The sequence below is a fragment of the Cydia amplana genome, chromosome 3 (assembly GCF_948474715.1).
Source record: "Cydia amplana chromosome 3, ilCydAmpl1.1, whole genome shotgun sequence".
Lineage (NCBI taxonomy): Eukaryota > Metazoa > Arthropoda > Insecta > Lepidoptera > Tortricidae > Cydia > Cydia amplana.
In genome coordinates, this window is record NC_086071.1 from 3,080,577 (window position 1) to 3,092,028 (window position 11,452).

At 39.5% G+C, this 11,452-nt stretch overlaps 1 protein-coding gene across 1 annotated transcript; it reads right to left on the reverse strand.

Annotated features, from left to right (window-relative positions):
• Positions 1-105: 105 nt before the first annotated feature.
• On the reverse strand, positions 106-10,267 carry LOC134662362 (proton-coupled zinc antiporter SLC30A9, mitochondrial). The gene is made up of 12 exons (XM_063518564.1): positions 9,718-10,267; positions 9,398-9,597; positions 8,472-8,544; positions 7,727-7,847; positions 7,297-7,435; positions 6,619-6,774; positions 5,766-5,877; positions 4,378-4,588; positions 3,256-3,373; positions 2,447-2,521; positions 1,657-1,770; positions 106-241 (listed from the first exon to the last, which is right to left on the reverse strand). Exons 1-12 carry the CDS (start codon positions 10,079-10,081, stop codon positions 197-199), a joined length of 1,728 nt encoding a protein of 575 aa, XP_063374634.1. The 5' UTR covers positions 10,082-10,267; the 3' UTR covers positions 106-196.
• Positions 10,268-11,452: the final 1,185 nt, after the last annotated feature.

The following is an 11,452-nucleotide window of genomic DNA, read 5'->3' on the forward strand; positions in this document are numbered from 1 at the left end:
ATGCATTTCTAAGTAAAATCTATCTCAATATACTTTTTAGGTCCTATGCTAACCACCGTTTAAATATTCGCCCGTATTGGATTTACACACTGTATACAATGCGTATTTAACGTACTGCTAGCTAATCCCCTACAATATCTATAATTACATATATATCTTCAGTTTCGCTGCCGTAGGTATCTTCACAATCACAAGATTAAAGTATCTCTAAGTCGCAATGCCTCACTTGTGGAAACTTTTTCTGAAATAAATAACGAGATTTAAGAAACATACCTTGGGTGCGGTGATTGCTGTCATCACAATACAATTTTGCGTTTTGGTTATAAATTGTATGGAGATGACAGCTGTCACCGTACCCATGCGCGCGAGTGAGCGGAATGGCTAAGGAAAAAAGTTAATACACAATTTTACATGACCATAGAGATTTTGGTGTTTAATTTTAGCCCTTGTGGGGTGCGCCTTAGGTATACAAACAGTATTTCATCCACCCGCCCCTCTCATTAATATACATAGAAAAATTGCAAAACGCTCCTGTGCTATGCCTGGGGGCCTAGCCAATATGAAAACCGTTCGCGTAGAAACGAAACGCTATCTGTCTCTCTCGCACTAATACGGAAGAGTGATAATAGATCTACTTCTTCACTACATAGTATAAAACACAGTCTCTTCCCGCTGTGTCTTTCTGTATGTATGCTTAGATCTTTAAAATAAATAAATATTATAGGACATTATTACACAAATTGACTAAGCCCCACGGTAAGCTCAAGAAAGCTTGTGTTGTGGGTACTCAGACAACGATATATATAATATACAAATACTTAAATACATAGAAAACAACCATGACTCAGGAACAAATATCAGTGCTCATCACACAAATAAATACCCTTACTGGGATTCGAACCCAGGACCGCGGCTTCACAGGCAGGGTCACTACCCACTAGGCCAGACCGGTCGGTCAAACTCCGAAACTCCGGTCTTTAAAACTACGCAACGGATTTTCATGCGGTTTTTTTTTATAGATGAGTGATTCAAGAGGAAGGTTTATGTATAATTTGTTAACCCGTGCGCTAGCAGGGATGTTGCGAATATCCGCATCCGCATCCGCAACCGCGGAACTTCCGCATTATTTTCAACATCCGCATCTGCATCCGCATCCGCATAAAATCGATGCGGATTTAATGCGGATGCGGATGTGGAACAGGTCGGTACAGGAACGTCTTAGCATCGGCGTAAGTGCTAGACTGCTAGGTAATTTAGTCATTAGCCAAAAAAACCTATTAGAAATCAGCAGTCAAGCGTGAGTGGGACTTAATGCACGGAACCCTTGGAGCACGGAGTCCGACTCGCACTTAGCCGGTTTTTTGAAATAAAAATTACTAACATGTAATACTTGACTTTTTTTTATGTTACTATCAAGATAAATAACGCCATACATCCGCATCCGCATCCGCGGATGTGAGCCTTTAAAAATCCGCATCCGCATCCGCGGATGTCAAAAAATCGGCATCCGCAACATCCCTGTTTAAAACTACGCAACGGATTTTCATGCGGTTTTTTCATTGCGATTCAAGAGGAAGGTTTATGTATAATTTGTTAACCCGTGCGTAGCCGGGGTGGGTCGCTAGTATACAATATAATATATTCTGTAATTCTTACTCTTAACTTGAGCTCTATCCGGTCAATTTCTCCGCCCAACATGTCCACTATATTCTCTCCGTGTTTCAACAAGAACGCTTCCACGTCGTCGATGGTCTGTATCTTCTTCATATCCTGAAATATCGAAGCGGATTAAAAATTAATGCAGGGGCAAAGCTTAGGTTAATACACATTGAGTAAATAGTTATTTGTTTTATATATCCTCCTACGGCCCAAGGTCCTACCTATAGTACCTATTCAGTTCGATGTAATTTAAACCATGTTCAATTGGAACAGAGTCGCTTTTGCATCGTTTCGTTCAATTTTCAAACAACGCAAAATCAACTCTATTTCCTACAGTTTAGGTTCAAATTTCAGTGGCAAATTTTGGATGTTTCGTTTGTGTGGCTGGGCCTTAGGAGGATATAACAACTGACTTATCACTACATATTATAAAACAAAGTCGCTTCCTTGTCTGTCTGTCTGTATGTATGCTTAGATCTTTAAAACTACGCAACGGATTTTGATGCGTTTTTTTAAATAAATAGAGTGATTCAAGAGGAAGGTTTATGTATAATTTGTTAACCCGTGCGAAGTCGGGGCGGGTCGCTAGTAAATGATGAATTTAATTACGTTCATCTGGAATCGATTCCAACCAATTGATTTGTTTTTGTTTGATGTTTTACAGTTGTTATTTCATTCCTCGTGTCAATGTGATGAAAAATTGTGTTTCACTCAAAAGCAAAGTTTGTTTAACCCTTGTGCCTTGAAACCCTCGCAACGATCAAGATTCTACTTTTCTAAGGCTTACCTCTAATAACGCATTTAAATCGTGCTTCTCTAAATAAGATCTTGTAAGTGCTCTGCCGTCGAAATCCACTTCAGCCTATAATAAAAAAAAAACAACAAATATCATTGCCAAATTATCATTATATTTCTGTAGGTATATTTATTTAGATACATTAAAATTCTGTAATCAGTATAGAACTAAACAATGCTGAGCGAACTCGTTTTAATTTTCTTTAAAAATTCTTACTATTTTAGTCACTTTAAAAAAATGATTTTTGTAAAATTGTATAAAAAAATCATATGACGTAAAATCGACCGTAAAATTGATTATGACCGGATATTTCTGGAGATTGACCGACTGATATAATTGACCGAGCGTAAGCTAAGGTCTCAGGTTTCAGTTTGGGCAATAAAGATTTCATGTCCGGGTGTCCGACTGTTCTCCACATGTTTCATTTCACAACTGATTCTCTTGTTCTGAGCAGGCTCGATATATTTTATTGGCGACAGTTTTTATAAAAAAAATCGATCACCATCGAACGGAAGCCAAATTTTCAAAATGGCCGAGTCATGGGGATTGTCAAGATCTACAGCTCACAGAGCCATGTACCAGCTAATTCGGCAATAAAAAAAGGCGACAAATTTGAAAAATGTAGGAACGACGAAGGATCGATCTCCCATACAAATTTAAAATTTCGCGCCTTTTCGTACTGACAAAGTTGGCTTGACAAGAGTACTTATAGTAATTATGACCAGGAATGCGGAAATCTCTTTCTAGCAGCTATTGTTAGAAAGAGATTTCTGCTAGTATTAAAACGGCCCACTTATTACCTTGTACCGAATCAGATTGCTTCCTATATCGATGCCCTTGACGTCATGAATGGCGCGAATCATGAAATCTCTTTCTAAGACACTATTGATTTCGTCCAACTGTTCCTGCGGGATAGATCTGAAATTGAATGAAACATTATCGTCTAGTGTAGTGTACTCAAGTTACCTATTTAATGAATACACATCAACGTAAAAAGTTCGCCTGTCAAAAATTTCGAGGCAGTTGGTCTCATGTTAAGATTTAAAAGGGCTAACGCAAAGTTGTAGTCAAATGCCATGAAAATAGTAGGCAAATTAGTCTACTAATGATAGGCTAGGGAACACAGAACAAGTTAGAATGGCGATGCGAGCAGGGTACGTGTCGCCGCCAGTTTTGAGCAAACGCTCGCATGCTACTCGCCCGCGCTGACCAAAAACGAAGTAAACATGCCTTTTTGCGCCACAATAACCTTCAGATTAAGAAGCCAGACATCAAATCTGTCTAAAGGAGGCGTATCCATTCACCACGCACACAAGTTTTTACTACCGTTGCGCGAGTGTTAGTAAATGTGGAGAGGAACGAGCGGCGACACCGGTTCCGATACTAACTGCGCGCGATAGCCATTCTAACCACTTTAAGAGCCAACAGGAGCTAAGATTTAAATATTTTAGGTAAATATACCCGTCTCGCTAACGGAAGCGGCTCCTAAAACTAGTGCGATAAGGACAAATCGAAAAATCCTGCGTAAAAATCTCAAAAATCGAGGTTTCGTACACGACTGTTTCCTCCTCTAAAACTTAACCAATCGCAACCAAATTTGGAAATCTAAATGATAATGACATTATCTGTGTCGGACCGTTTTGATTTTTTGACTAATTGATATCAGTTTTGAATAGCACGCCTCTCATTGCGGCATAGTCAATTAGGCCATTTTGGCCATTTCTGAAGGGCTCTAGCGCCTTAAAAAACAAAAATATCAAAAAAATCAAAACGGTCCGACACAGATATTGACAATATTAATCTGTGTTGAAAAAATCATTGCTCTAGCTTCAAAACCCACGGAGGAAACAGTCGAGTACGTTTGTATGGAGAAATGACCACTCCTGTTGGCTCTTAATAATGTTCTGTGCTAGGGAACGTACCTGCCGACCAGCGCGCCCACGTTGCTAAGTATAATGAAGGACGCCACGCCGCCCAGGATGGTGCCGACCAGTATGCTGCCCACCGCGTCGGCGAGCGGGTTGCCCGTGTACTGCGAGATGGCCATGCACGACGCCGCCACCACCACGCCCGCCACGGCCGCCGTGTCCTCTAGCAGCACCACATTCACCGACGGGTCCGAACTGCGCATTACTAAAACCACACCCAAACCCATTCCTTTTTGTGTAATATATGTATGTTTATCCTATACATTTTGTATGTATTTATATCCTTTATCTTTCTGGTACCTTGTTGTACATTTTGCTGCATTTGTCACCCTCTTTTCACTTTCTCCTCTCATCTACTCAAAGGTTAACTGGAAGAGATCCCTCAAAGGGATAAGTTCGCCTTTGTACTTCTTACTAATTGTATGTTATTTTTAATATGTCTTTTTGTACAATAAAGAGTTTACTACTACTACTACCACATTATGCCCATTAAAAAACCGGCCAAGTGCGAGTCGGACTCGCGCACGGAGGGTTCCGCACCATCAACAAAAAATAGAGCAGAACAAGCAAAAAAACGGTCACCCATCCAAGTACTGACCTCGCCCGACGTTGCTTAAGTTCGGTCAAAAATCACGTTTGTTGTATGGGAGCCCCACTTAAATCTTTATTTTATTGTTTTTAGTATTTGTTGTTATAGCGGCAACAGAAATACATCATCTGTGAAAATTTCAACTGTCTAGCTATCACGGTTCGTGAGATACAGCCTGGTGACAGACGGACGGACGGACAGCGGAGTCTTAGTAATAGGGTCCCGTTTTTACCCTTTGGGTACGGAACCCTAAAAAAAACTGATGTAAATCCCCACCACTTAATTATTATTACCGACTCTACTTCAGTGTTGGCCGAAACATTGACCATTTTTGACCATTAACCATTACAAATTGAACCGTAAACTGTGACCGCCCGTTACGGTTTACGGTTCAATTTGTACTGGTTAACCCATTGACCGCCACAGTCGGCTGTGGCCGTCATCGAAAAGTCTTGCCACGGACGCCAACGACGGCTACAGCCGACAATTTCGTCAATGTAATAGGGATTTACGCGGGACTCCGTAAAGTTCAATTTCGCTTAAATAATTGCGATCGCCTGGCGTCGGGAGCACGGCATATTCCTTTGCCGTCTGGCGGTTAAAAGGTTTGGTCAATAAAATTGTAATTAACGTTCGGCCAACACTGCTCTACTTAATGTCCCCAAGAAATTTAACTCATCAAAACGAATCAACCAAAACTCGCCGGGTGTGCTAGTAGACACCAAAGTGTTATACTATCCATCTTCTGGCTCAGCCATTTTAATTAAGATTTTAAATGAAACCAAATACTTACTGTATTCATATAACGGGGTGTCGGCTTCCTTCGCTCCTTTCCGCAGGGAGTTCAGAGCAACCATCAATGTCGCACCTTCAGAAACTACTGCCCCGCCTAACACGAAGTAAGCCTGAAATAAATTATATATTTAAAAAAAACCGGCCAAGTGCGAGTCGGACTCGCGCACGGAGCGCACAAAAAATAGAGCCAAAAAATCGTTTGTCGACTTTGTTGTATGAGAGCCCCCTTTAAATATTTATTTTATTTTATTTTTAGTATTTGTTGTTATAGCGGCAACAGAGATACATCATTTGTGAAAATTTAAATTGTCTAGCTATCGCGATTCATGAGATACAGCCTGGTGACAGACGGACGGACGGACAGCGAAGTCTTAGTAATAGGGTCCCGTTTTTTACCCTTTGGGTACGGAACCCTAAAACATATATATGGGACAATGACAATCCTATTTTTGTTTTGGCTCTCCTAAAGAGTTGACTTTGTTCACGTCCGGCCTTATGAAACTCTAGGCGAGATATACAGCACTCAAAAACATGAAACTAAGCCGTCAATTAAACTATTTAGTAATTATTTTACTCATAAACTACTATTACTAATGACGTATAAGTCGCGCAGTATGCTGTCCTGCACTGCACACCTCGCTGGCTCCACAGAAAACTAGCGCCGTTGGCAACGCTAAGCCGTGCTGAGTGCAGACCATTTCAGCCTCACATCTTTATCTGTGTTTTGACTGTTTTGTATACCTACTTCTAGTTTCACATTTTTGTTATGTAATGTCACATGTTTATTGTTTTGTTTTGCAATGTAATGAAGAATAAATATTTTTCTATTCTATTCTATTCTAGTAATTTACCCAGTAAAAGTCATGGAGCGGCTGGGGGTCCAGAATTCCAGTGACGCCGTGATAAAAGGACAGTCCACTGCCCACGCAGAAGATACCCACTCCGGATATGAGAGACGACACGTACCGCATGTTCGTGTACCCGTACGGGTGGTCCGGATCGGCCATCTACACAAGGGGTATAACCATGAGACATTATGAGACATAAGTACCGTGAGTCTAAAACCCTTGCCAGTCTTGCCACGACTTCTTTAGTACATTTACCTTCTTAAAAAGTCACACGAACCTATACGCCGCCGTGCTATCGTAGTTACTCTCATTTATATTATAGGTAGTACAACAGTCGCCATCAGATATATCGAAGCGGCTAAGGCTCTCACAAATATCTGAACACGCCTCTATTGTCAGGGCGTTAGAGTGCGTGTTCTGATAGCGACTGTACATGTAAAAATGTATAGTACCTGGCACTATATTTGTTACGTAAATATTCATTCAATGCCAAATTTCATGTAACTTAAGCATGTCGTTTTAAAGAGAGCGTCACTTGGATAGTATTGGAGCGAAATTTGGCGACTCTTTAGGCCTCAAGACACTACATTTTTAAATTTATATTTATAAATTATCTATGTAGTGCAGAGAAGAACAGCGAACACCGAAAAGTGACCGCGGTAGGCTCTCTGAATCACATACCTGGACAGATTTATGTATTCCATAGGCCAGGATTAGTTGGTTGACCGTGTCGGCTAGCGAGTGGATGCACTCGGAGAACAGGCTGTGCGATCCAGTGTAGCACCATGCACACAATTTGAACAAAAAGTTGCAGCCGTTTCTGAAAATTAATCAAAACTACATAATTCATTTGAGAATTAAGTATATTTGTTATAATCTAGAAAATATTAACGGAAATACTGGTTTAAACAGTTTCCTCCTTTTTGTTAAAGTTAAAGTTTGTAAATTTCATCGCGCGCCCAGCGCGGTGCCAGGCGAATGACATGACAGTATGCGGCGCGCGGCTAGCGTGACCGGTGCACATCCACTCGTGCTGTGCTTGAAAATGGAGACCTAGGCCTAGAATGACTAAAAACACATGAGCTAAACCGTAAGATTAGTAATCACTTACATTCCTATTGCGGTCAACACCACACGGCCGGATCGAGTCTTCAACCCAGATTCCTCATCATCTTTTTTATGGCTCATTTCCCTCCTATAATTCCTTAATCGCCTCTTGACAGTAAATACATCTGTTTAAAAATATTATTAAACTGAAACTTTGTTTATTGTTATAAACAATCATTTTAAATCATTTTTTTTGTATAACCTTAGATTGTTAATTACTGTAAGTTGTAAAGTTGTAACAATATTTATTTTTGTTAGAATTGGAAATTTTTATATTATTTCTACTCAGAATCACAAATTCAAATTGGGGGTGCAACTTTAAACAGAAATGCCCTACTAGTTTCTGCCTGCGACTTCGTCTGCGTGGGATGATGATGATTATTGATAAAACTATCCTATGTCCTTCAATCTCCACACCAATTTTTATCTAAATTGGTTCTGCAGTTTCTATGAAATTTGGTGATAGTTTAAGGCTCAACAGTCAAGAGTTACTTAGTCAATTATAATATTCATAGGAATTGAGAGCTGTTATGTATTACTACTTCAGAAGATTCACCATGGTCATGACAAGGGGTGAGATGCTTTATTGTAAAACATGTGTTATAATACTACTAATAAATAAAATTTAACTACATATACGCAGACAAAGTCACAGTTAGAGGCAAGTAAAAATATATTACTTATTAAAATTAAATTTGACTTTTACAGTTGAAGTATTAAATGAATCAATTGTTAATTTACTAGCATACCTTGTTCATATCTTCTTCTATCTAATTCTCTTCTTAACAACTCTTTATCTAGTGCTTCCTTTGAACCCCAAACCTAAATATAAACAAACATAAAAAAATTGTTTAAAACATCGAATTTAAACTGTTGTGAGACATACTGAGTTCGTGCTGTGTATCGCTACAAGTGTTAGGTGACCCAAGCCCAAACACACCACTATGCCCGCCTACAATGACAGCGGAAGACCTCCCCCAAGCGGTTTTCTCGGCGCGCGCGCAGCGTACGACGCGGCGTGCTGCAGTACGCGATACACGGCCGAACGATGCTCACACTGTTAGTGCTTGAGAAAGGAGATCTAGGCTAGAGTCTAAACCGTAAAATTATTCAATGTTTAAAACATATTTGTAAAGATACATGTGGTAAAGAACATTTTGGTTATGTTGGGTTTCAGGGTAACTTACATTAGTCTCAAACAATATATGCCACTTGCCAGAGAGCTTTACACGTAAAATGATGGGAAAATCGGAATCAAAGTTACAACCTTTTACCTATTTACCAACACAACGTGCTACATCAGCAATTGTCATTTTTGAGCTTTTTTGGGATGCCATTTTTATGTCTAACATTCTGTAGTTAAATACGTTATTTTCACTCATATTTCAGTATAAATGTTTCTACATTTATGTTCATGATTCTAGATAATCTAGATAGATTACAGTGAAATTATTCTAACATCACATATTTGACAGTTACAAATTGACCCTTATATATATGGCTTTAAGGCTATCCGTTAAATGGTAGATCTTTCATATCTATAAGGGTGAGTTCATAACTGTCAAATATGTGATCTTAGAAAAGAAACACCATAGTCTTTACATTGTGAGTGTTATTGAAAGCACAGTTTAAAGTTTCTCTCATAATACTCTTCATGAAAACAACAAAAGCTCACCTCAATAGCCTTCGCTTCAACATCCTTTCTGTAATACACAGTTATGGGTGGTTCTGCCTCATATGGAGATCTCCTCAATACCTTCGGGAGGGACTCCAAGTCTGATTGCTTCAACAAGTACTCCGTCATAGCTCTCATGGGTGTTATAAAGTTGCGTTCAGTATATGAAGCAGAAAAATCTATCAGGAGCCGTTTTTTCACTGGAACATGCAGTTATATGTATATTAGAAAATTACATTGGATTGTTATGTTCATGCAAGTGATGTTGATCTAAAATCCTTTTTTATGACCTCAAAATAATATTATAATGTAAAAATTACCAGGTGGTGGAGCAGCCTCCTTAGATCCTTGAGCTTGGACCTTCTGTATAGTAACTTTCGTAACACTACTATCTTCATCTGTTTCAGCTTTCACGCTTATACTTCCTTGAGGTTTCTGTACTATTAGTTTTTGTGTGTTTTTATTATTTTCACCTTGGATTATATCTTTCTTCGTTTCGCTTTTATCGTAGAAACGGAAAGAAGTAGTGAAATATCTTGCCGACTTCCTAGTTACAGCTGGCAAAATCTTCGCATCATAACGTAAAGATCCAGAACAGAATGAGTGTACGTGTTTAAAATTTGTACACTGTCTACCAAGTTTTCTATAAAATGATTTAACAGTAAATGAAGACAGTAAAACCATTTTTAAAGTTAGATGCGACTAATATTTTGATGATAACAAATACGATAAAGCTGCTATTGACTGTAATACAATTTGATGGACTGCATGTTTCAACTGTAAGAGTTTTACATGAACATTACTTGGATTATGTTACGATTAAATCAAATAAGAATAAACGATAATTATATACTCCTGCAAATTGCAAAATACCGAATACCGATTATGGACGAAAATCACGTATACTCAATTTGACAGCGCAGCACAGCTGTCAAGTCAAAAGTTGATCAAAGCAAAAGCCCCCTCCACACTCGCGTTCGCGGCATCGCGCCGCGATTCACGCACATAGTCTGGAGGGGGTTAAAGAATATAAAAGCCCCTCCACACTCGTGCGCGAAGTGCGGTGGAGTCGATTCGCATCTCGGTCCACACTCGCGTTCGCGGCTTCGCGCCGCGATTCGCGCACGAGTCTGGAAGGGACTTATGGCCTACGATCAGTGCGACGCACCAAGGACGCGGTGCGGTGCGATCACGGTGCGATAGTGCGTAATGGACCTTACACTTTTCTTTCCTCCTTCACTCATAGATGGTAGGATCCTAATAGATGTGGTATACGCGTGCGTCCGTGAGGGACAAAACATAGGCAATGCGACACTATGACAGTCCATGACTATGATTGGTCGAATTTATTTGTTGCCCACCATAATCCATACTAGCTTATGGTGGGGAATAGAAAAAAATGTAAACTGTGACAAGGACGTGCAAGGACAAAAATAATAGCTTAGCTGCTACTCCTACTATCCCGTTCGGTCATTTCCCCCCACCCCTCATGCCTGATCAGTTAAAACACTCGATTCATGACAATCATCACAATCATGCTTCACTACTACCATCAGTGTTGCCAGATGGTCACAAAAGTCACATTTTTCGTGACTTTTCGCCTTCTCGTGTGACATGTGCGTGACTTATGATTTTGGGGCAATTTTTGTGACTTTTGAAGATAGTCGATTTTTGGACAAGTTTAGTTTTGCAATTCGTATTATTTAGGAATGCTCCCAACCAAGCTTACTAAGCCCTTTAAATTTGACATTTTGCACTGACCCTTGACGATACATCAACAATCATGTTTATCACTAGGTCTTATCATAGTCATGGCAAAATGAGATTTGTTACCTTGACGTGACGGTGTTATATAGTTTGATAAGAGTTTTTTTTTTGTGTAATGAATCATTAGTAATGATTCATTTCTTTTAGTCTGTATCTATACTACTCATTGTACTACATCAGTTATTGTGAGATTTTTGAGCGCTCTAAAACCATTAATTTTAGCCGGGGGTAAATTATTTACGCATATACTTTTTTATTTTCTTTTGATTAAAGATTCGCAGACAGGGA